The 26,108-nt window shown below is 49.7% G+C and overlaps 1 protein-coding gene across 3 annotated transcripts in view; it reads left to right on the top strand.

Moving 5' to 3' along the window:
* LMF1 (lipase maturation factor 1) overlaps positions 1–26,108 on the top strand; it is a 193,459-nt gene that overhangs the window by 61,902 nt on the left and 105,449 nt on the right. For all 3 annotated transcript variants that reach the window (XM_035563396.2, XM_050713893.1, XM_050713892.1), the window contains one exon: positions 15,683–15,748. In XM_035563396.2, the coding sequence (XP_035419289.1) occupies positions 15,683–15,748 (66 nt within the window). The remainder of the gene's footprint in view (positions 1–15,682; positions 15,749–26,108) is intronic.

Raw genomic sequence — 26,108 nt, 5'->3', positions numbered from 1 at the left:
CCCCGGCGTTCCAAAGCCAAGGCACGCTTGTGCTGTCTGGGTTTGTGCTTTCGGAGGGAGCTGCTGGTTTACCCGGGCTGTGGTCGTCCGCGGCACTAAGTGGGCCCTGGGCTTTGCTTCGAGATGAGCACGCCTTGCTTTGGTTCTTGTTTGTTTTCTGGCAGGCGGCAGTACCGCTTGTGAGCTGCCCTTTTATCTGGAGCTGTGATTTTGCAGCTAACGCTCTGTTCAGCAGATGTAATTCCCGTTCTCATTTTGCAAGAGATGTGAAAGCAGCTGACCACTGTCATTTGTACGTTCTGTGCGATCACCTGCAGCCAGCCAGAGCCACACACCAGGGGAGCACAGATCCTGCACCGCTGAGCACCGGGAGGCTGGGGAGAAGCCCTGAGCCAGCAGCCTGCCCGCAGCGTGTGGCTGGAACTTTGCAGTAGCTCTTTGGATCCCGAAAGTCATTAGTTGTTGCGTACGTAAGCCGTAAAACACAGTTTTTCTTCGTCAGTTCGAGTGTCAAAGAAAGGTTGTGTGCTCAGAAATGCGAGAATCGGGTTTTCGTCAGCACCTGTGTGCGTAGCTGTAGTAACGCTGATAAAACCGGGTAACAGAGCACGTGTGTGAAGGGACAGCAGTGCCGGGACCGAGGCAGGGTTCGGGGGAGCCCCGGCCAGTGCTGACCCCACGGGAGCCCCGGTGCCGCCCCGGCGGGCTGCGGAGCGAGGCCGCGGCTGGGCTGTGCGGGAGCCGGGCTGCGGTTTGGCTTGCGCCGCGCTGGATCTTGGCGTGTAGAGGCTGACGCTTTTCACTGCAGACATGGCTTTGATGATTTCCTCACTGATTATTCCCAAGAGCGCGCTGCTTATTACACATCACTCCTCAAGCCTCATACCAGAGGGCTTTTTTTGACAAGAGGTAGTTAAGCGAGGGGCCGTTCCCTGCGAGCAGCACATCTCTCTGTCAGCTAAGCGGACAGAAACAAGCTGCGCCCTGCGCCCAGGTCTCACCCTGAGCACAGCATCGCCTCTGCCAGCTGGAGCTGGAGGAGCGTGACGTTAACACGGGGCAGGGCAGAAGCAGTTCTTGGGGGCAAAGCAAGCGGCCGGTGCCCCAGGAAAGCCGCTCCGGGCGTGGGGTGGGCAGCGCTGGGGCAGTGCCAGGCTGCGTGATGCGGGGGCTTGGGCAGGGAAAGGGCCCCCAGCAGGGCCGGGGAGAGGCTGGGAGGGGAGCGGGGTGCCGGGGGTGCTGCGCCGGTGCCAGCGAGGCGCCGGGGCCCCTTGGCGGTGCTGCCAAAAGCCCTGCAGCTGGTTCAGGCCCGGCCAGCTGTGTGCCAGGCCCTGTCCCTGCGCCGTCACCTCTCTGGCGTAACGGGGGGAGCGTTAAACAACCGCCAGCTTTTAGAGCGGAGGGGACGGGGGTGCTTTATACGGGTGCGCGCGACTGTAAGTGCGCTGCCTGCCACGCCGCACGTCGTTTGAGGCTGGGAGATGTTGGAAGCACGCGTGGAAGCTTTTCAGGGGCGCGTGCCGGCGGTGCGGGCTGGGGGCGGCCGTGCGAGGCAGCCCCCGGGATCGTGAGCTGCCGCTGGGCTGCGGCTGCGCAGCTGGCGCTCGGGGGCTGCAGCGAGAAGCAGCAGCGTGGAAATGTCATTATCTCTTTACGGCTGGTGCTCATCCTGTAAAACATGAGGCTCGTGAAATGCCTTCAGGGCAGGTCGGGCTGGCGGCCGGCGAGGGGCAGCAGCTGAGGCTGAGCTTCCTGGCGGCAGAAGGAGCCCGGGGCACACGTCCACATCGCTGCTGTGTTAGCAGCCCCTCTGGAAGTGCCCTGCGGTGACGCCAGGCTTCAGTTTGGGTGGATTTTCATCCTTTCCAACTAGAGCCAACTCCTGTGCCTCTTCCCTCCCAGCTTTCCTCGTTGTGGGACACGAACGTGGAGCCTGCAATTCCCTGTATTACGTACAGCCGAGCTTGTAACCGCTGTGCTCACAGTACGGATCCCATCCAAGTGTGTGCTCTGAGCAAGTGTCAGTGTGAATATCTGTCAGAAACAGCAATCAAGGAGGTTAAATGCCTCGAGGTCCTCCCTCTCTTCTCTTCTCAAGCCTGCTGCGCCTGTCTGCCGGCACGGAGCTGCGCTCCAGGAGCAGCCGTCCCTGCTCACTGTCACCGAAGGGTCACGGCTGGGGCTGGGGTCTGCTGCTCTGCTCCGGGTCCCTGGCAGCAGGAGCTTCGGGAGCAGAGCCAGGGCTGCTGACGTGGGGCGCTCCCAGGCCTGGCCAGCGAGGGAGGGGGAAGGCATGCCCAGTGCGTCCCTGAAGGGGATGGAGAGCGCCAGGCGCCTTCCCATTACGTTGGGTTTGGGGTCGTTGTGCAGCCCTCTAGGTAGGAGATCTGCCTGGGGAGGCTCGTGAATATCGGCACCCGCTTTTTTCTTCTGGCTCCGGCGTGAGGGTGAATGAATGTGACATGGGGCTGCTGAGAAAGGCCAGGGGACCGCATCTGCCAGGCTGAGGAACAGGCTGCTGGGGGCCGTGTCGCCGCCTCTCCTCGGATGCAGCGCCGGAGCATCAGCTCCCCTCCTCGTGGGGGTGGCACCGTGCACATCAAACCATCTGCATGCGTGGCACCGGCTTCTGCTGCACCTCTTCCCTGGGACCTTTCCCCCTGCTGACATCAGGCAGGACGTGGGTGCTCTGCGAGCGGCGACGCTTTGTGGGCACGTGGCGGGTGAGCTTATGCACGTGCAGCACAGCCGTGTTGGACTGCTAATGGGGAGCCAGGCCTTTCCCTGAAGTTTCTAATAAGCATTTGGTTTTGTATCAGGATCAGTCTGCAGCACCCTGACGGCGGTGAGCACGCAGCACTGCTGAGATGCTTACGTTAGCGGAGTCAAAGGACTAATTAGGTGCCGTTTGCAGAGCGCGATGATGTGACGTCCTGTACAAATAATTGTCAGCACTGGGGATGTGGCGGGGATTCAAGAGCCAGGGGTGGAACTGCACATTGGGAAACTGGAAGCAAACAGGGAATTAAGGTGGAGCTGTGTCTTGCAAAGGATCACAGACATATGGAATAAGTTACCAGGGAAGGTGGCTGGAGCAGAGAGTGTAAGTGAGTCTGAGACATCTTGATTAGTTTCTGGAGGAAGGGATTGAAGAGTGTAGTGGAAAAGCAGGGAAACAGGATTTAAAGCACATTACCACTTTAATTTAAAAGTGCCCAAAGCAAGGAAATTCAGATTTAAAGCTGCCAATCCATCACTGGTGCACCAGGTGTTGGAGCTGGGAGGGCGCGGCGGGGTCTGAGTGCAGATGGGTCGGTGCCGCTCAGCCCCCGGCCCCGGGCAGCACACGTGGGCAGCTGAAGGCAAAGCCTCGGGTTTGTGACCTGCCAGCTGAGCCCTGGCCTCCGCTCCCATCCCCTCACCTCCTTGGCTTCCATGGCCCATGTCCTTGTCTGATGCCCTTAAAACCCCTCTGGGGATGCTCCCTGCTCACCGACCTCCTGGATGGCCAAAAGCACCTCTGCGGCATCGCCAGGAGCATCCGAGATGGCCAGGGACAGGGTCATGCAGGGAAGGAAGGGTTTCTTCCCCCCCGCTGGCCTTGTATTTGGGAGCCCTCTATAGGGAGTTGTTGCCGCCATGCCCTGTTACACCGGATATGTCGGCGTATAGGAAATTCATAATTTAGGGAATTCGTTCGTGGCCCTTCTCTTCTTTGCTGCTGCCCGCTCACTTTTCACACATCCTTCCCCCAGAGCTGCCCCCTCCAGAGTCTGATCAGCATGCACCAAAACGGCCGGAAAGGAACCCAAATCTAGGCCCCCAGCCCTGCAACCGCTTCAGGATGCGGGCGGTTTTGTCCCAAAAACCTGGCCCTGAAACCTCGGCCTCCCACTGCCCCACGGCTGATGCTGCAGCAGCACTCGCCCTCTTACACCACCCAGGGTGTCTGGATGTGGAAGCCCCTGCCAGGTATAATCCGTAATATTCAAACACCCAGCCTTAATTTTAAGCAAAGGTTTTATTTTTTTTATTTTTTTCAGATCTTGCTTTCTGACCATAGCTGCAGACCGTCGCCCCGAGTCAGAGCGCTGCCTGCCCGGGCTGCTCAAAGCCTCCTGAGGAGGAGTTGCTGCCATGGGTTGCAGAACAGAGCAGTCCCTGAGAGGTTTTTGGCAGACAGAGGCTTACAAAATAATTTAAATCCTCTGGTTCTTCAAGTGTACACAAAAGATATGTTTTCCCTTGTGACTTACAGAGGGAAAGAAAAAGATCATTTAAGGTAGCAGTCTTGGGAAAGAAATAGTGCAAAAACATTTATAATAATTAGCAATAAATTCTTCCGCTCAATTCTCATCATTGTTTCCTGCTAAATGTTGCGGTCTCTCACACTGAGATGTGTTTTCACAGAGAAAGGATCAATTATTTCCAGATTTTGTGGATATCATTAGGTATTTATTCTTTATTTTTTAATTATTTTTTTACAGTTAGAATAAATGTTTCTTTTAACCCACTGCAGCGAATTATTTTAGAAACTAAGTGGCTCATGTTGAACTCTTCTTTTTTTTTTTTTTTTTTGCTTGGATTCTGCTAAGTGTCATAACGTGGGTGGCATTTTAAAGGTTACTGGAAAGGGTGGGGATGTGATTAGCTAATAAGGGAGATGAACTTTCTGGCAAAAATAATGAAGACTTTGAAGCAAACAGAATCTGGATGCCTGTAGTAAAATTACATTAGAAGTAATGAAATAAAAGTTGGAATTTAGGATATCTTTGTAAATAAGAAAAAAAGAAAAAAAAATCAAACGGATGTAGTTGTCATCTCAGTGACAAGCGTGCCCTGATCCTGGGCATTATGGCTCTGAAATTGAGAATAATTATTCTAATTTGTTTTATTACATTAGCGTGGGTAGGAGGGAAGAAAGGGAGCTTTCTTTTATGGCTTTCTCATTATTCATAGGAAGGGCCAGACTCCTGACTCGGGCGCTGGGGCTTCATGGGAATTTTTGGAAAATGATGTCTGCAATGTTCTGACCTTTGCCGTCCCAGCTGCAGCCTCCTCCTCTCTGCAGGGATCCCACACTTGACTCCTTAGCAACCTCCTTTGTGCCTCTGATCTCTCTCCATTTGTCTAGTAATAGCCCTTGGCAGGAAGACTTGTTGTTCCTTCAGTGGCTTTAAAAGGCATGGAGCCGTTAATGCCAAGTACTTTTCAAAATCCCTTTCACCCACTCCTCACAGCTCGTCTTCAAAGTCAATCAAACGCTGGTGCAGCCATGGTAGTTTCTCAAAGGGTCTTTCTGGTAGCAGGGGGAAAAAGCAACAACAAATAAAACAAAACAAAAATCAACACCAGTGACTTCTCTTTCAGAAAGGCGCTTTTCGGTCCCCCCGAGCCCCGCAGTCGGGCTGCTTCGCTCTCGCCTTTCTTGGTGCCTCTGGCTGAGTTTTTGCACCGTATCACCTTGCTCCCAGCACAGCAAACCCACCAGATCAGAGCGTCCTTTTCTTTGTCTTGTTGGCTGGTCATTTGCTCGTGTTCCCTCCGTCCGCATCATGCCGTGACGGCGTGCAGGAATCGAACCGTCACCCGGGGCTGCTCTCCGAGTAGCTCTGAAAGAAGCTGTTCTTACCTGTTCTTACCCCTGACATCGGAGTGGCTCTAAAGAGTGTTTATCAATACACTGATAGGTGCTTTATGTGTATATATATCTATATATAAAGCTGTTTCCTTTCTGTCGCTGTGTGTGCAGAGGCAAGGCGTTGAGCTGCTGCGTGACACCTGCCCGGGAGGAAACGTGGAGCCCTGCGCTGGTGTCGGGCCAGCGGCGAGGAACTGGGCAGGTCCCTGCATCTTAAGTCCCAGCATCTTAGGCCTGAACCTCGATGGGGCTGCCTGGGGGCCCTGAATTAATGTTCAAGTTACAGAACAATGCTGCTCAAGCAGCAGTGCCACCTGATGAGCGTAAGCTTGTCGTTCTCTGGCTAAGGAAGAGGTGTTCTAGCCCGTTATTTCTCTTTGCAAGGAAGAAATAGGAGATTTGAATTACCGGCTGTGAATTTAATGAGAGGTTTGTATAACGTGAGGTAGAAGCATTTTTTAAAGCCTTCAGTTTGCTGCTGTCAGAGTTGTAGAAAAGTCTCCAAGAAGCCTACTAGTACCTGTCGCGTCCTCCCAGCCTGGCACTTCTACGAGAAAAGACTCAAACAGCGCGCTGCAATGGTACGGAGCTCAGAGGCAGTTTCATGCTTGCCGCAGAAGGACTGTTGTGCTGCTGTAGTGTCCCACCAGTAAAGGAGCCATGTGTTGGGTCCCCTGGATTTGGGTGCTTTAGGTACCTGCATCTGGCATGAAGCAGAGCCGCACTAAGAGCGACATCGCAGAAAAACCACTGATTGCTTACGGAATGTGTGCCTTCAGGGCTGCCACCAGGCTTGGGGACAGCACGGCGGGCTGGGGCTTGTGGGTGCAGCCACCCACGTTCCTCCATGGGTCTGCCCCTTGTTTGGGTCCCTCCAGGAGGGACTGGCTCCTGTGGGGCTTTCTGGTGCTTCCCCGTCTCTGTGTGAGTTACGAACACGCAGAGCTACAGGGGGGTGCAGATCCATGTTAGAAAGCAGCTTTTATCGTGTCTGGAAAAAGAATGAGTCTCCGTAACTGTTTTTTATCAATGTTAACTTCAGAATGCCGCTTCCTTTCGCATGAATCTGGGGTCTAAATTGCGGGTAGTTTGTCTTCAAGATGCATTTGTATTTGTTTGGCTTTCCGAAATGTTGAAACCACAATTTCTGTGGGTAGCGTGGGGAGTGTAGGTTGGCGGGGAGCTGTGTGTGAGGTGCAAGGCACTGATTTGGATTTTCTCCGAGTATTTAATATCATGAGAAAAATTAAATCCCAGAATGTAGGGTTGCCCTTCGTTGAGTTTTTTTTTTCTTTTTCAGCCATCTTTCTTATTGTGAAGATGTAGAAAGAAGGTCTTTAGATTGACTCTAAATTTATAACTCCGGTGCCCCGTACCCCACCCTTCTCTCCAGTGTGGTTATCAATAGAGGATTTGCAGACATAGCTTGAGTCACCAGGCTTTTTCTCGCTTGCCATGCTATTGGCCTGTCTGTACCATTTTTTTCAGAATTAATTTTGGGCTGAAAAAGTCTCAAAGAGTGCTTTGTTCCTCCTTGACACTCACTCTAGGGAGGAAAAAAAAAAAAAAAGGAAAAGAAAAAAACCGTGGAAAATCTGACATCTGCATTGTAGAGAAAAATCAATAGATAGGGAGGAATATAATTATCCCCCACTCCTGAAAGAATTTTTAAGATATTTTTTGTAGCAGTGACTCATATCGGCTTAGAGCTTGAATGACATTTTAATTATTTAGGCTTTTTTTTTCATTTGAATCACCAAAGTACAGCAGCCTGAAAGGGGTACGGTCGGGCAGAGCGCTCGACGCGAGATGGGAAGGAAGGAGCTCGCGTGTCAGAGTGCAGCCGCTTCTCTCCCTGTCGCTTGAGTCGGAGCGGGAGCACGGCGTGATTCAGAGGCGTGCAAAACAAGTTTCCACGCCTGCACGCTCATCACATCGCTCCGTAGTGACAGATGATGGATCATCCTCGGGTCTATGATTCATGTTTTCTGGCACCAAGTAAATAAGGAAACGGTTTATCTTCTTTGGGAGATGTTTTCCTCCTCGTACAAAGGGTGATAACCGGAATGATTTCCGGCGATGGCGTGCCAGCGGATGGTCTGGTGCTGCCGTGTGGTCCTGGGCATTGTGCGGCAGGGTGGGGGTCGGGGACAGATGGGTGATGCTGGCTGGGATCGCAAACATCATGGCAGGGCTGGGGAGAGGAGGGACCATGTCCCCATGGGGCTCCTCGCGTGGTCATGCTGCGTGGGGAGGTCCCTGTGCTGGTTGCTGGCGACCACCATCGGGGGGCTGTAAGGGTGCTGCACGCCATTGCCAGCAGGCCCTATGAGACCCCGGTAGCATCTTAGAAGAGAAAATCCAGTAGAATGAGTCCCGATCCTCCTTGTTCATTCATCCTGTCTGTGAGTTCAGAAGGTGGTCACCAGCACATCACCATGCAAATTCAGCTTTCGGTGCAGTAAATTCGGTGTCCTCGGAAAGGCAGCGGTGGTTGCACGGCTCCCAGCCCTCCTCCGTTCTGCGCCATGATCCCGTGTTAAGTTTCGTGTGCCCCTCTGTGCCGTGACCGCAGGTTTGGGCACTTTGCCATGATTTAATCAAACTCGAAATGTACAAATCAAAAGCTGTTGGTAAACTTCCTCTCTATGGCTTAATTTCCCCTGGAATCCCTCTCGTTGGATGCTCTTTCGGTGATGGGGAAAGAGAAGAGGCATGCGAGGTTACTCAAACGAGGCTGGAATTGATTCATTGGGAGTGAAGGGTTGATTTGGATTTCCACCCCCAAAATCCCTTGGCCGCCAGTTGGCAAACTTTGCAAATGTATTTGCACTGGATTTGAAAGAGAATTTATTAGTCATAAATAGCTAGTTTACAGGAGGTGTGCAAGCTTTTATGAACTGGCCTGGTTAGGTGCCTTGCTGGTTGGCCCGAGTCCTGGGGCAGGCAGGCAAGAGGAAGGATGGATTTTGTCAGTGTGGGTTTTGCTGGGAATTTGCTGGGCAAGCCATTTTCTCTCTGGGTCGCTTCTGGATCTGCTCAAGGGACCGCATGGTTGTCTTCTCTTTAAAACTCTAGGTAGCTATTGAATCTATTGGTGGTGCTTGAGCCAAAATAGGGACTTGTTCCACATAGGCAATATCTTATCTATAGCCAACAAATAAAACAAAAGCGTAGTGCCGGGTGTCATCAACTACATCGCAGACATCACCTGCAGTGCATCCAGGGAGCCCTTGGCTGAGTTTGGGAATTGCCATTTATAAGTGACTGGGATCATGGGTGCGGAGCAGGGCTGATGCACAGAGGGTGCACAGGGGCTGAGAGCGGCTCCGGTGATTGAGAACAGGCATTTTATTGAATGCCATTAAAATAAATTAAAAAAAGAGTCCTAAATGTAATTTTCCTTCCGCTGTGAGAAATGCTGGTGGATGTAATGCCCCTTAATTGTGGGAGGCTGGGCGCCCCGGAGGTTGCCTCTGGGAGGCAGAGGCAGGTGCTGCGTCCCTGGCCATGCCCCGGAGGGAGCGAGCTTAGCAGGGGAGCAGGTATTGAGCGCGTATTTCATTCGGGATGCTAATTCAATCCAGGGTTACCGTTTTATGGTTCTCATGCGGACAGCAGCGCGAGGAGATTTCTGAGGGTGCAGAATGGCCCGGAGACGCAGCCAGCTGTAAATTAATATGACAAAGATCTCAGCTTTCCCCTTCCCCAGGCCAGGCATTCCCATTACTTGACGGGGCTGGTGCGTGCTCCGGCTGCCTCCGGCCCAGCTGAAGGGATCAGACCTCAGGTTCTTTGTAGCCCCCATCCGATCAGTATGAATTTAATAATTCTGCTTAGAGCTGGATTCAAAGCAAGGCCACAGAGGTGAAAGGGCAATTGCTAGTTCACTTAGCCACCTGTTTCCTTCCCTTTAGCTTATATTTAATTTGTATTGCTGAATACCTTTCTCTTCTGATATGCAGGGCTTTGAAAGGCCTCTCAGCCACCCCCAGCGTGCAAATAGAGCCCTCGTTTCTGTTGGTGTTTGTTTTTTTCCTGGGGTTGTGAGTGTACATCTGAGAGAAAGGGAGATTAAGCCAGAGGCCGGTACGGTCAGCCTTATCTGGCGCCGTGACTTTGAGGACAGGCCTGGGGGAGCTGGCGCATCGTCAGGGTTTCTCCTCTTTTATTTAAAGAAATAGAGTTCGAGAATATTTGTAAGTTAGTGGGCTATATGCAACCAAGAAGGATTCGAGGCTGCTGAACTATCTAAATATCTACATGTTCTTGAACTTTGAGGGTGTTGGGCAGATCCTGCCCTCAAAAAATGCCCCCAGAAGCACTGGAGAAGTCCTTCTACGTCCTGCTCTTTCTGGCTTTGCTTCCAGCACAGCCTTAATGCAGTGAAAGACCAGGCTTGTTCCTACATCTATCCACCTAAGTCTGACTGATCCATGGAGCTCAGTCTCAATCATATGCCTCAAACCAAATGCTTGACTGCATCAGAGCCCGGAGATGGGCTGCTTTCTCCCTCTCATTTTCTTTTGCGCAAGCAAAGCTACCAGGAGGTGGCTCAAGGTCCGAGGCCTGCCTGCAACACACTGAGAAGCGTTTGGGAATGGGATTTCAGGGCTGCGAGCCCTGCTCTCCCAAATGCTGCCAAACGATTTCTTTCCGTTCCTTGTTTGCCGTTTAATTTGTCTATATTGCTCGCCTCTCGAACTCTGCTTAAAGCTTGCCCCCAGAACACTCCTCACGAGATGTTTTCAGCCTATGTCCAAATGAGATCGGGGTCTTCCAGTCAAATATGGCTGTCCCGTGCACGTGCCCTCGGGCTCCTTTTCCGTCTGGCCCCTCACACGTTCTCTCCACATCCTAAGAGAGGACAGTTCGGGTACGTCAGAGATGCACAAGTCTCTGCTTGTCTGAGAGCAGGAGATGGGGATTTTTCCCTGTGCTTTGATCTGTGTTATGGCAGCGTAATCTGCTGCAGCTGTGGAGTCTAGGCCAGTTCAATATATGCAGAGAAATCTTGAAAATGGATTGGGAATTGTTAGCAGACTGAAAGAAATCCAGCGACTGTGAAACGCCAGCAGATGTGAGGATCCCCATTTCCTCCCCCTTCGTCCTCCAGCTCCAGCACTCGCTTGGACCCCAGGCCTCCTCTTAATCCACTTTTCTCCTGATGCTTTTCTGGATGCCGCTCGTCGAGGTTGGAGAAGTTAATCTGCCTGTTAGTACACAGGGCATAAACACATCTGCGTTCAGGCACTTTCAGCCCTCAGCGTCTGAAATTCGTGTGTTCCCTATAAACAGCTTGCACATAGCCCACCACAGCTACAGAAAACCCAGCGAGGTTTCCCTCGGCCCCTGCTTGGCGCGGCCTCCTCCGGCAGGGCCGGTGCCACACCAGGGGGAGGAAGACCACAGGGTGGAGGAAGGCTGCAGTAGGGAGGAAGGCCTCAGGGAGGAGAAAGGCCGCAGGCTCTGGCAGGCCTCTGACAGGCTCCGCGCGACACTGACCGTGTGTCAGTGCTGCACCAGTTAGCGTACTGGGAGCAAAAAAAGAAAAAAATCAAAACCAACAATCAGCCCCGCTCCCTGTAGACATTGCCTCACTTAGTGTTGCATGTTTATATAATAATTTGGCAGTTGCTGCTCATAAAGAATTACTCAGTTTGTACTCTGAACTCTTCGTGTGATTTGGAAGAGGCTTGGACCAAGGGATGTTTCCATCCGAGGATCGGCCAGTTGTGGCTCTTTAGGTCCTTTTGGTGACCTTGTGCCGTCCACCCCATAGACTCAAGTGCTCCCTGCTCCAACATCCCTTCTGCCAAGGAGGTTGCAGAACACGAGCTTCCCACCACTGAATGTGTCTGTTAACCAGTCCCCCTGTATTTTGATTTGCATGCTTAATTGATACTTGAATTTGAAGACAAAAAGCATCACGCTCCCTGTTTTAAAGGACTCATTTCCTTTTTTTTTTTTTGCGTGTCACTCCATCTGCCTGTAGGCAGCGAGGGTCTCAGAAGCTGTGCAAAACTCCTGCAGGGGAAGCTGCACGTGTCTCATCTTCGCATGACTTGAAACTAAACCTAAAATTGTTTACGAGGATGCATGATTGTCAGGCTTTCTGCAAGATAGTATTTCTTAGACTAAGTTTGCATCTTCAAGAGAATATGAGCCAACTTTGAAAAATGTCAGCAGAAGCCAAGTAATTAGGGGAGGGTGTGTAAAATGAGATTTCGTCCGAGCACGAAGGAGGGTATGTCAGAGCTTGTACTTGTGCGTCCATACCTATGGACCCACTTTTGGTCTCCTTTTGTGATCCTCAGAAGGGCTGAAGCTGCACTTGGAGTTTTGTGCACTATGTGCTCTTGTTGCTTGGTCCAGCTTCCTTTAAAAACAAAACCTTGGGCACTGGGGTGGTGTGGAAGTGGGACCTTAAAACAGTGGCAGTGTAAAGAAGACTTGAAACAGCCTTTAATTATGGGAGTGGGAGTTTTCTGTGCTGAAAAACAGATTTGATATTCAGAGCTTTAAGTGACTTTCCTGTTTGAAAGCTTTATAGTAAACAAAATGTGATTAATTCCCTTCATGACTCACTACAAGAGAGATTTTGATTTTTATTATAGCGTTTTTCTGTCATATACTTGTTTTAATCATCTCTGCTGAATAGTAGAGCTTGGTAACAGCTTGGGCAAGGCAGGAGGGAAGGTCATCAAACAGTTGTCCTTTTTTAATCTCCCAGTATTCTTGCACAGAGGCTTTCTTTGCGTCCTTTCTGCCACTGACAGGGCTGTCGGCTGTGGCACATCCTGTGAGATGCTATCACTGTATCCTGTAATTTTAGAAAAGGTGCCAGGGGCAGAACGAGCCACGGATGGTTCGGGGGGAGCTGAAGCCGCCACTGTTGACAGGGAGTGCGTCTCGTCCCTGCCATCCCAGGCCGGGCTCTGACAGCACCTGCCCGGCTTTCCCATCCTGCAGGTCTCTTAAATCACTTCGTAGGCATTGTGCTTTTATCTGCCCTTTTAGACTGGTTCTGCTTAGGTTTTTTGGTGGTGGTGCTGGAGAAGGCTGCCCCCTTCCTCTCTCACTCTTTACTCCATCTCCTTGTTCTTTCTCACTGGTTACCTTGCTTTGCTCACACCTGCAGCATTTACCCCCGAGGCAGTGTTTCTCTTGCTGTGGTGGGTGGGTTGATGCTGAGTGCTGCAGGGATGGTGCCCTCTGCCTGGCATTTCTGGGGCCGTGCCATGCTATGCCGTGCTGTGCTATGCCATGCTGTGCATGAATGGCCCCAGAGGTGGGGCTGTTCCCATCCCACCACCTTGGACACCCCGCACACCTCCTGGTCGGAGTCGGCAGGATGATATCCGTTGTTTGGATTTGTGGACTTTGACAATGTTTAATAGCTTCTGCTTACTGTCCTCTACCGTGAACACCGACATGAGAAATATTTCATTTTTGGAAATGGGGGAAAAAATGAAGAAAAAAATAGGACAGCAGATGGTCAAAATCTGCTCAAACTTAGCGACGTGCCTGTAAGGGATGTAACTTAAGGCAGTAAGTAGCCCTACCAAAAGCTCCCGGGGTCACCGCCATTCACAAAGGCGTACCTGCCTAAACAGCATCTGCTGTAAGGCTCAGCCCAAGAAAGGCGCCAATTTCCTGCGAGTTTGTGTCAAATAAGCTTGGAACTGTTTTTGTGGATCTCGTTTGTTTAAGAAGGTCTGTGTTGGGTTAAGCCTGAAGTCCGGCTAGCGTCCTATATGGTCTCTAAAGCAGCCGTGAGCGGAGGTGTGGGGAGGAAGACGAAGCACGAAGCGGCAGATCCTGCTGGCCAAGTGGTGCGGGGACTTCCCAGGGAGGAGGCGTTCAGAGGTTACCCTGAGCCTCTCCTCTCTGAGGCTGCCAAAATCCTTTTGAACCCATCTGTACTTTTGTAAATGATTTGAGGTGTGCAAAAGCACGTCCTTCTGGTTGCTTCTAAGCCAGCTACTTGACCCTTCCATCAGGTTGCCTTGATGGAGGAGGGTTTTGGGGGTATTTGTGGATATTTACTTAAGAGCTCGGGGCAGTTGTATGGGGTCTTTAGGTCCCTGAAATGTGGGATTTTCTTGAGCCTCAGGACTGCTAAGCTGTTTGATGCTGCAGGTGAACAGTTTTAAGTGATGTGGATGGATCTGCTAGGCCAGGCTGGACCATAGTGCCATTGACCTCTTCCTCTGAGCTGGCAAATTGTTAGCACTTAAAGATCGATGGTTTGATCTTGAAAACCTTCCCTTACTGCAAATTAAAAACAAAACAAAACAGAGAAAAACTCCTTCTGGATGCTCCCAGTGTAAAAAGCATTGGGTCCGTACAAAAACTCCACTTTCTACTAAAGAAGGCAGGAACACTGTAATTAAGGGCAATGTCAGAGGTAGGCAAATATCCCCTAATTGTATGCAGATGATAGAGCTGGTTCAGCCTTTTGACTAGCGAAGCCTTCCTCAATTTGGGATATTGTGATCCTAATCAGAGACCTTTAGCCATACATCAAAGCCGTCAGGCTGAACCTGCATACCTTCAGGCTGGCACGGCTTGATTGCAAGGCTTCCTGCTAACAGACTCATCTCTGGCCAGGTGTCTTTCCTGCTGTGGACGACTGATTCCTTTTTAGTCTTCATCACTGAGGCAAAGAAATTTAATCCCAATATTACTGCCAGCCCTGGAATGGACCTGCTGGTTTGGAAATTTCACTCTCTTGTTGCCCTGAAATATCAATGCACACAACCTCTGATACCTGCTTATTTCACTGCCAACCTCTAACCTAAGGTAGAGCAGACCTGTCATTAGTGCATTCATCTGTGTTTAGATCTGTCAGCTTCCTTCCCCTTCTCCTCTTTTGTTTCTCTAATTACTTTGATTGCATCTCTGCATCCAGCTCTGGGTTTCAGTGCTGCTGAGGCTGTGTGCGATCTCAGCCCAGCCTCTGCCAGCCTTGCCTCCTCTACGGGGAGCAGGGGAGAGAACAGGGCCTGGACTTTAAAATTGCAAATGCAGCTGTGTTTAGGTTTTCAGGCAACTTTTCCGTCTGTTATAGAGAAATGCCCGGTGCCAGAGCCTGGTTTTCAGACCTTTTTGGTGGCTTCTCGATGCTCTGTGCCTCCCCACGTCATACCCAGCGGTGCTGGGAGCTGATGCTGGGAGCACTGGGTTGTTCATAGCTGTTCTGCAAAGGCTCAGGTGTGAGTGTGGGCATGGAGCCCAAGCAGAGTTGCCCCTCCTGTGGCCGCCACTAGGATTTTGGGCTTGTTCCAACTCCTGTGGTTCAGTGTTATCCAGCTTTGCTCTTTGTCACTGGCGTTTGCATTGCTTTAATACTTGGAAGCCCTGTGCAACAAGCAAAGTGCTGCAGATGTGGGTGCTGGAGGCTCATCTCTGTCCTAAAAGTTTCATGACTAAGCTGGCAAGTTACTGGAAATGCTAAAAAAAAAAAAAGGAATATTTGGGATCTTGGTCCTTAACCTCCTGCATGTTCTCCAGGGCTGAGGTCAGCTCTCGTGGTGCTCCATCAGCTCTGCTGCTCATCTCACAGCTGTACAGCCCATTTCATCAATCAGCCAGGTCCTGAGCCCCTTCTGTTCTCCAAAGGGGTCTGCGCAGGATCAGCTCCCTGGGTTGGGTTCAGATAAGGAAGATTTCTCGTTCCCTGATAAGCTGTGCACCTTCCCTCCTGCTGTGCAGGTATCCCTTATCCCAGCACCTTCCAGCGCTCTGTAAGTGACATGTCATTTTCCACAAGGATTCTGTCACGTTTTCAGAAAGGCAGCAGCAGTCTGTTGCTCAGAGCCCTCTCCTGAGCTGTGTTTTGTAAGGGACGACAGCTGGGCCCTGAGACAGATGTGTGATGGATTTCTAGGGCAGTGATTAGCCCCTGTGCTTCCCTGCTGGTACTGGATGATGCTGTCCCTGTAGTTTAACCAGAGTTTTTGGCATCTTGAGATAATATCTGACATGTAAGATAAAGTAAAATAAAATATTTCTGACAGTTTTTTATTTTTTTTCTAGGGGTTGATTAAAATTCGAGGAGATCGCTGCTGGAGAGAGTTAACTTGCATGGATTATCACTACGAGGTGAGCAATCTGCACATTGAAACTAGTTTTTCTTGCCTGTTTTACTTTGGTAGATTTTTTTTCTCTAACCTTTTCTCTTCTACCAGGCAGCTCTCCATGTTGTTCTTTCTTTATCGTTGCCTTCTGTCTTTGGCAACTCTGTCAATGTCCATGTGCCAGCTTGGTGATGCTGTTTTTCCCAACCACAGTCCTAAAAGCCCAATTTCTCTCCTTCCCTCCCCTCACCGTCATCGACTGAATCAGGGACAAACGTGAGCTCCACAGAGAACTCTGTAAAAATGGTAAAAGAGAGGAACAAAAAGGGCTTTTCTGTAGCATTGTGCTGCGTGCTCTCTGCTTACTTTTTGTTTTATTCCAAAATGCAGACATATGTAGACAGAAATAGAGCATCTCAGTGCTGTCCAAGATGCTGAGCTCTAATCGTTGGCAATTCAGAATTATACGGTTTTATCTTTTTGACATCTGTTTCAGTGATTACGTTACATTTTGATTATAAACTGTGGTTTGTATTCTGGCTCTGAGCGTTGTCTCATCTTTGATTACAGAGAGAGGGAGCTCAGCTTTCCTCTGCTTTTACCTATATTTTTGCATTTGCATTTTGTATAAACAGAGTTGAAAAGGAAAAACTGCTGTGCACAGGGGTGCTCTGCTGAGCAAGTCGTCCTGGTTCCCTGTGAAAGAAACAGTACTGCAAGTGATGCTCCTTTCTCCGGATTAACACCGGAGCCACTGAAAATGGCACACTAAGTCACATTGCCGTGGGTCCATAACCCACGTCCATCTGACGAGCAGGGGAGCGCTCTGCATCCGGACTGCAAAGCCCTGCTCTGGTGCTGCGTTTGTCGGGTGTTGCTCAGACCAGCGTAATTCTTTGTTGGGTTTGGCAGGGAGGCCTGAGCTGCCCGTCCCTGGAGATGTACATTTGGGGGGTGCCGTTCTCAGCGGATCTTCATCACGTCTGGAAAGCATTTTCCCCTTCCAGTTAAACCTTACGGATCCTGACTTCTCTGACCTGCAGAACATGTTCCGAGGTGTTGCCTATGAATTACTTCGTGCAGGGTAGGCACGCTGAACAGCGGACATGGGGAGGCTCACACAGTGTCTCTCTCTTTCCACCATCATATGACAAGAACTGCATGTGAGTGCCAGGGACCATGATACCAATCCTGTTACGGGATTAGGATTCCTCCTCCCAAAACAGGAAAAAATTTGTCAGTTTCTATTCTGTTCTAACTAATTGCATGTTTTGAAATGGAATTTTGCAGGTCCAGAAACCAGTTTCTGCCCTTTCAGGTTTAATGCTCCATTTTTTATTATTATCATTTACTTTTAATGGGTGTTAGGCCCATTGAATGCAAGGATTACCTTTTATGAACGTGGCTGCTTGGTCAGCTCTCGTTGAACTATAGGTGTCCTGCCACATCCAGAGCAAAACTCTGGCTGCAAATACCCTTCAGTGCTGTTGTTCTTAATCCTGAACACAAAGGTGGCCGTGCTAAGCTGTCCATCCTTTTTGCCTAACAGTGAGAGTGCTGCTCTGCTCCACGTGCTGCTGGGCACCTGGCAGTAGTCAAAGAAAAGCCAGCTCAAGCTGAGCTCCCCGCATTCCCTGGGCGGCTCTGCTGGTGACCCCAGCCCACAACAGTCAGCCTGCGTAATCCCAAATATTTCAAATCAAAACCAGAATCAGTTCTCTAACCCAGAAGGCTAATTAAGACCATTCCTGTCCTATCCATAATGCAGGATCCCTAGCCTGTGAAAGTAATTGGGAACAGGGGCAGGGGGCAGATCACATTATCAATATCAATTATTTTAATCCACACAAAAGAAGCTGCAATAAAGGGAAAATGAAAGAGGCCAACATTTTTCTGCTGGCGATAACAGACAAAGGACTGCAATTCACCTGTTGGTTTAGGTTTTTGTACTAGGTAAAGGGTAGAAATGCTCTGGGGGACCCCAGTGCTTACTGAGGAGGAAGCCCTGACGATGTGGGCCTCGTTGAAGTCCTCAAATGCAGAGAATTTGGCTCTGGGTCTGGTGATATTTCCATATAGCTGGTGGCTTGCAGGCAGCTTTCTGGGGAGCTGCTGTCACAGGCCGGCCTTCTTCCATTGCCTAAGTACAGTCAGAGGAATCCCGTAGAGAAAGACAAGTTGCCACGGCACTCTGTACTCTGTCTCTGCCTCGGTTGCTCCACGGTCAGCAGTTCGAGTGTCGGTGTCTGGCATCTTCCTGACGTTGCTCTGTACAGGACAGTTTGGGGACTGCCTCCGTTCCTCGCCTTCAGGCTCTCCTGGCTGCTCGCTCCACGGGGTGAAGGCATGTTGCAGGGAGAAAGCTGCCCGTGGAGATGCGTCGGGGCACAGGTCCCCCAAACCCAACTAGCCAGAGGGAGGAAGAAAAGGGTGAAGCTGAAGGTACCTCGGCGAGGGAGGGAGGGAGCTGGGAATCTGCTCGTAATTAGGATGATAAAACTGGGTATTGGACCAACTCGTAAGTGGACCTGGGCCAAATGGAGTCTGCTGTGATGTATGTTGGCCACCCCAGCTCTCGTATTCCAGCCCTGAGCTGCAGTCCAAAATCTACATGGGCGTCTCTGCCAAGAGAATTAATGAAAACACATGGCCTCCATCTCTTGCATGTTGAGCGCACCCTGGACTATTTATTTGTAGTAGAACCAGCAGCCATGCTCGTGGAAAATAACATTTCCACTTTTGTCAGGAATCATGTATAAAATAGTAAAATGTTGTTATGGCTTGGGTAATTAAACGGAGCATATTTTTCCTCCCTTTTTCCTTTCTAACGTGCAGGGCCTTAATCCCAGCCTTTATGGAGATCTGTTCCTCAACTGAAGACTCTCTGTTTAGAGGGCTTACGATCTGTGACGCTGTGTAATTTGGAGAGGGAAATGGCAGAACGCATGGTTTACATAGGAAAGGTATTTTCCAACCAACCTAACACTCCTCCGATCCCCGAGGAGTAGATGGGCTCCAGTAAGTGTGGGAGAGAAGAGCAGACACTGACGGAGCTGAGAAGTTCAGGCTTTGCTCCTCCGGCGTGCCCAGCCTGGCACGAGGGAAGTGCCTGGAGGCTGGGCTGAGGGCTGGGAGTGGGCACACACGGAGGATTCGTGGCACTTCTGGGTGCCAGCAGCCCCACGCTAACGCAGCTTGGCGAGACACCTCTAACAGGGAGCTGAATCTCTTTTTGTGTTAGTTTCTTCGTTAGCAGCTCCGAGGTAGGCTTGTAAATCCTCACCCCAGCGTGCGCACGGTGGCGGCTGTGAGGGAGTTTCGTGCCTGGCGGGTGAGGTCCCAGGACCTGACATGCCATGGGCCTGATTCATCATTCCTCGGCTTTGCAGTCCTTTCACTGCTGGCTGTGGTTGGGTGGCTTTTTGCCCTCTGTAAGAAGTCCCAGCTAAAAGGGAGGCTTTCGCTCAGTGGGACCTGCTCCTGATGCAGTTAATGCAGAGGGAAGCTGCTTCTGGGTTTGTCTGTTTGTCATCATTATTATTAAGCATTTATCTACTGTGTACACACTGGTTTACAAATATGCGCGCGGCGGTTTGCAGACTGGAGCTGGATTTCTGCTCCCACTGGAGTGCGTGGCGCGGGTCCCACCGCGTTCGGTGGGACTGGAGAGCACCAACCTGCTCCCCGGGGCCTCTTACTCCTTCCTCTTTGCCAAGCTTTATCTGGCCCTCACCTTGCTGATTCTGGGTGTGCTGCTTATCTGGCACGAGCCCAGCGTCTTAACGTGGTCCAAATGGAGAAAACCCTCCGTGCAAGGCCCGTATTTAAAACCTCCCCACCAAACCTGCAGCTCTCCGAACCTTGCTCCTGCACTGCCGAGCACCTTGCAGCCATATGTCTTGGCACAGGACAGCTTGGAGTGGCACAGGCAGGAGGAGATGAGCGTTTCTGACTCGCAACCAGACCCAGTGGAGCCCATGTTTTTGGATGCTGGTGGTGGTCCTGGCAGAGTAGTGAAGCAGATAAACTTTGGGGTTTAGAAATGGGAAAGTCCTACATGGTCGCATCTACCGCGTCTCCCCGTATCCAGTACAGACGTACTCGCTGTGGGATGTCATCCAGTGATGCATTTTGTGATGGCTGCCAAAGTATTGTTGCTTTTTAATTACAGACAGAGAGCTTGTAAAATTCAGCCACCAACTGGTAGGAACAGCTGCCGAAGCAGCTGCTCGGGCAGCAGCATGCAGGGAGCAGAGATCCCTGCTGGGCAGCCTCCTCCTCCTCCTCCTCCTCCTCCTCCTCCTGCGTGGACTTTGGGTCGCAGCCCCTCGGGATGTTCCAACACGTCCCTGGGGTCACCCACACCCCAGCAGCGCGCCCTCATCCAGGTCAAGCTGCGCAGAGCTGGGGGGAGCAGCAGCACACGCCAGGCAGGGAACCTGTGGCTTTTCCACATGCAGCTGGAGCAACTCGGATTTATTTTTTTTTTAATTTAAAGTTTTTTTTTAAATGGTGTTTAAAAGGGAATGCATTTTATCCAGGCACAAAATTCATGCGAGGAAAACAAGCTTACTACTGGGACAAAGATGAGATAGAGGGATAAAGAAAATTAATTAAAATATGAAAACAAAACAAAACAAAACCCACCACCCCTAATCACTACATCGACAAAGTTTTTGCCAGTGCTGGAAGTAGGAGCCAGGATTTCCCTCCCACTGTGGAGCGATCCGTAGGTGCTCAGGGTGGGTCGGTTGCCACCAGGCAGGGAAGTCTGAAGGACTCTGCTTGATAACTGAGTCGCTTTGTAGTGCTTCTGAATTCGTCCCTGCTGCTGGAGGAAAGCTCTGTTCATTATGTAAGATACTGTGCAGCCGCAAAGGTCACCTCTTCTGATTTGTACAAATTATTGCTAATTATTCTGTAACTGTTTTTCTTAAAGGGAGGCTGTCAATCAGGGCTCCAGCTTCTAGCTTACAACAGCTCTCCAGTTCCTCGAGCAGCTCTCTGGAGCACAATGTCTTTTGTACCTAATTACGGGCTTGCTGACTGATAACTGTGCTGATAAGGATGAGAAGGAAGCTTTAACTGCTCTTTAACTGCCTCGTGATTTCTTCTCTCCCTTCTACTCACTGTATTAGACCTTGTTAGACTTTTAACCTTTTTTTTTTTTTCCAAGCTATTGTGAAACGAAAAGTAAATGCATCAACGAACTATCTTTCATAAATCAGAAAGTGATCTGCTTTGGTGATCCGTGGTGTCTCAGGATGGTTTTTTTTCCAACAGTTTGTACTGCTGGGACCGTAAGTGTTCCTAACAGGGAAGCAGGTGGTCGCGTCTCTCGCTCCAAGTGTGTGCTTTAAGGTTACAAATTAATGGGGGGAAAAGGTGCTGAACTGGACAGAAAACAAGAGTTTTAAAGAAGTCTTAGCACCATGCAAAGCATTTTGGAGATCTGCTTTTTAATAACGTAGTACCAAACCCAGGGCTCTTTGAAGGGCTCCGAAGTCCTCGTAGCTATTTTTGTCTCATCAGAAAGAAAGGTTGCAGTTTTCCCAAGGATAGCGAATATTGCCCCAAAAGTCGGAATGATTCGAGGTGATCGCTGATGCAGGGAGCCCATGCGGTCTGCATTGGCAGGGGAAGCTTTGGTAAGGGCTGGTGCTGAGCAGGCGTGGGTGAGAAGGGGCAGCGGTGCTGAGTGAAGGCGCTGCAGCAGCCTGCGCCTGCGGACCAGAGGAGAGCAGCGTGGTCCATCGGTCTGCTCTGTTTGTCAGTCCTCGGTGGGGTCATGCAGCTGTAGGCAGCTGGTGCAGCCCTGAAACTCGGTGCAAAAGGCATTTGTCCTACAGCTGGCTCTTCCCGGGGTACCAGGTACGGCATTACACAAGCAAGATAAGAGCCACTGAGGCATTGCATCTGTTACAGAGGACAGTGGAGTGTCCGCTCGGGAGAAGGAAACAGAATTTCCTTGCTGTGTTCTGTTTCGCTCACCCCATTGTCTCTGAAGAATTATTTTGCAGTTTATTCACTAGAAATGTTATGAGGAATATGGATCCAGTAATTTGCCTGGTAGAATGCATTCACTTCACAGCCAGGATGATTTGATGTGACTCTGGGTTTTAGACTAGAAGATTTCAGGGTGTGAAGTTAAATACAAGCTCTCTGTGCTCAACATTTGGGCAAACACAGGCGAGGAACCCTGGATACGTGTGCAGAAAACAGAGGCTGGAACTGCGAGCAGTTACTGGGGTTTCGCGTGATCACGCCGGCTGCCAGTTAAGATTTCTCCATCTTTGATTAATTAGGATTTTGCCTTATGAAGTACTTTTAACTGACAGTAGAGCACTAAAACGCACAATGATCGCTGCCAGGCGGCTCTGCCTCAGCGTGGGGATGCTGTTGTGCAGTGCTCGTCTTTGGCTTGTGGACCTCTCCTGAAAGTTTCTTAGTGCTTTTTTCTTCCCCCCACCTCTTTTTTTTCCATACGAAATGGGACTTCATTGCATAATCCATGTGCTACCAGACAAAGCTTGCCGTAGAATTGATCCAAATTCGGAGGCTGCAGCCTCAACCAGCGTTTTTCTGCAGGCGGTGGCAGGGGTCGGGCTTCTCCTGGGGCCGTGGAGTGCCTGGGGCCAGAGGGTTCTGGGGCTGCACACAGCCTGTCATTACGTGAAGCAGTAAAATTCGTGCTCTGGAAGATGTGTTACTGGGAAAATCTGAGTGAAATGGGTTGTGGTCTGTCTCTGTCCCCACCGGGCAACTTGTTCCATGGAAGCCAAAGCGGCTGCTGAGCCCTCTGTAGGGAGAGCGACGTAGGGGAAGCGAGGTTCTGCCCAGGGCGGATTATAAATGCAGTTTGTTTTCATCTCCTGTTGTGAAAACAAGCTGTTCTTCGCGTTAAGGCGAGCGATACCAAAAGGAAGAGCACGTTTCTGTGCAGCTTTTTTTTTTTTTCCATTTGGTCATAAGTTTTGAAGAATGACCTTTTCCGAGGCATAATTGAAAAACCAGTTGTCTCCGTTCACACGTATCGAAGGGCTGCCTAGTGTGGATTTGAAGCTGAGGATTAGGTGCTTTCTTCTGGGGATTGGTGATTTGCATGATGTCAGTGGAAGAAGGGCTAATTCTTGACCTTGCCTGTGATCAATTAAGTAACAAGATCCATCATAAGGTAAGTGCATGAAGCAATAATATTGGCAGATGAATGTCAACACGACATCAAAAGCTTATTACCCTGTATCTGGATTTTGTATCAGGCTGCTGCATGAAGGTCTCTATCTGAGGCAGGTTTTCAGATGAATCCCAGGTGCTCTCTGTATAAAGATATGTTTGAATGTAATTTGCTAGAAATGTTTGTTATTCCCAACTTAGGGCTGGGCTCTGTTGTTCTACTAACAGTTAAATATACAGATTGCTTAAAAAGAGAAGGATTGATGGGTGGATTTTGTGCTCAGCTTGGAAGCATTTGGGCAGATAGGTATTGCTTAGTTTGCACAGGTCAGATTTACTGGCAGAAGCTTACTGGAGCACAAGCAGAGATTCGGTGACTATAAATTAAAGCTGAGCGCTTCTCGGAAAGAGGCCTGATTTTCCAGGATTTGGGCACTGGCAGCGAGTTCTGCTGCAGATGATCAGCACTGCTGAAAGTGAGGTCTGAGCTCACTAAAGCTGTGAAGCAGTAAATTTTCAGAAGTGTAGCCTTCCTTTTGGAGTTGCAAATTGAGAAGACATAATGATAAATACTGACATTTATGCCCAGTCATGTTGCTTTCTAAAAAGCAGAAAGGAATACAGGCCTTCTGCAGTCCAAGGGTGCTCTATAAGAACTAAAGTAATTAGTAAGACCGGACCTTAAGCAGAACAAAAGCAGATTTCTCCTACCTGCAGGGACATGATAAGTGATGTTTTATTCCAAGTAGAGCAGGCGGGGAAGCTGCCTTCCAGAGCTATCCACTCAGCCAACATTTGGTCCAGGAGTCTGGCTTGTGTTATCCCCAGCAGCAAACATGAAAGACGAATGGTAAGTGGATTCTCAATCACCTGAAAGTCAGCATCAGTTCAGCTATTGTCTTCACGGGGACCAGGATCCCAGCAGCGAGTTTAGAAGTGGAAAAGAGAGTCTGGTCAGTGAACTATCAAAGTGAAAGGTGGAGCTGAGAGTCAGCATCATCGAGCAGCCCAGCATCTTTGGCCCAGGCTCAGGAAACCACATACTGCTGATGTAAATTGGACTTAAGCAGGTGCTGAGAGAGAAACTTTGAAAATAGCTTTGAGAGGAAACTAATGGCAGGAATTTGAGGGATGGGCTAAGCACACAGAAAATGATCCCTGCCAGACTCCAGCTACCAGGGGCAGCAGAGTGCTTTTACCTTATCTTTTCGGTGCAGTTTAAAAACGTCTTTTTTAGTGTGCACATTTCTTCACCAAAAGTAGTATAATTGAAACAATCAAAGATAAAGTCAGCAGCTTCTGAGATTTTCCGTTTGGTATAAGCAAAGCAGGTTGGTGGCACCTGTCACTTGGGTCACCCACCGCTCCCCACCGGTTGCCCCAGCTTTCAGCCAATTTCCAGCAATATTAAAACAAAATAGGATAAACAAGCAAAAGTTTAGTAGAAATGCCCCCCAGGGAACTTTCTGTTGTGAGCCGTTTGAGGTTTTTGAAGCGTAGGAAGACATTATCCCTCTCCACTGCTGGGATCAGAAGCAGAACTGTCAGTCACACGCTGTAAATGCATTGGGAATATGCCAATACCGTTTTCAGCAGTAATACAATTCCTCTTCCTGGATTCTTTTCTGTTTTTCTTAAGGATTTGTTTTAAGCCTGGTGAAAGCTTCCTGTACAACTATTGGATTTCATCTCTTCGTTACACTCTCCCACTGTTTCGAACTCATTTACAGACCACCCAGGACCCTCATCACTTGCCTTAAATATTTTCTTCGTTTTTTCTTCCTCCCCACCCTCCACCCATTTGGTCTTTCTCAGTCCTAGTCAAGTTCATCCATACGACCCCCTTCTCAGCCACTTGACCAGCTGTCCATGCCCTGACCCAATGTGGGCAGCTTCTCCAGCAGATGAGCACGGTGGAGCCCACTGCCTCCCTTTGCCTTCCAGGGCCATGGGGAATAATGAACTGCTCGTGAAATGTTCAGGGCCCATGAGGTTTGTCAGCTTTGCAGATAACAGAGGCAATGCTCAGATAATTATTTAAATTGTGGGTTAATGAGCTAGTTAATGGCGTGTTTTAAAAAATCTGCGAAGAGAAGAAAGATGACAAATTTCAGTGCTACCTGGAAGGCAGAAGCAAGAGGGGAAAAACGGCAGAAGAAAATTTCAGAGCTTTCCAGCCTTTCCCAGTAGCGTGCTTGTTATCTCTCCTGCTTTACAGATGAGAATTGCTCAGTTGGCCTCTTCCACGTGGTGCCAGCAACTCCTGCATCTCTACCACAGCATCTCGGTCCTCTTGGCTGCACAGCCCCAGCCCCAGGCAGGGCTGGCTGCCCGGCCAGGACCCCCTGCCGTGGTGGGGCAGCTCCAGTGCCCAGCCTGGGAACTGCTCAGGGCTTGTCGAGAGCCCTCACACACATGTACCTACCTCTGCACGCTCCATAAGGTGAAAACTAGTCTCCATAGTGATAATTATGCTGATTTTTTTGCCATCCTTCGTGGCACGCATGGGCATTAAATGCTGTCTTTTCTGGTCTCCTACATAGCAATGTGTCAGCAGCACCACAAGAGTTGTTCTTCACATCCATTCCCACCTTCCCTGGCATTTGTGGGGCATTTACCATCTTTCAGTTCCCTTGCTTCAGACACCTTTGGGATGATGCAAACTGTTGGTGTCTGCCAAAATTTAGCACTCTTCTTTTTCTCTAACATTTGTTTTCTAAGGCCCAGAAGTCTAAGTGAACTGAAATTTGAACACACGCGTTTTCACGTAATATCAGCTACAAAATGGTGTGCATAGTGCTCCAATGTACAATTAAATTACCTAAAAAACAGCCTTCATCCTTGCCATCTGCCTTTCCAGGGAAAGCAAAACAACTACATGCTTTTAATTGCAGATGGAATTTAAACAAATAGGATGTTTGTTTACAAGCTGCTGCTTTCTTCTTTGGGGATCAGATCGCATTTTCATCAGATTATGAACACATGCTACTGTTTCATCTTTCTTTGACTACTGAATGTGTTAAATTGTTTAATGAATTTTCACATAATAGAGAAATCTGTCCTAATTTAATAAGTAAAATATAGAATTTGTGTCCTACAAAATAGCACACATGGAATAATGTCATGCCAAAGAAGCTACATTCCTACCAGTGGATGTGTTTGTGCATGTCTCCTCCTCTGGTCTCTTACTAGGATTTTCTTACGGGAATAAT

This window comes from Cygnus atratus, chromosome 15 (genome assembly GCF_013377495.2).
Source record: "Cygnus atratus isolate AKBS03 ecotype Queensland, Australia chromosome 15, CAtr_DNAZoo_HiC_assembly, whole genome shotgun sequence".
Lineage (NCBI taxonomy): Eukaryota > Metazoa > Chordata > Aves > Anseriformes > Anatidae > Cygnus > Cygnus atratus.
This window is presented reverse-complemented; position numbering and strand designations above follow the sequence as displayed.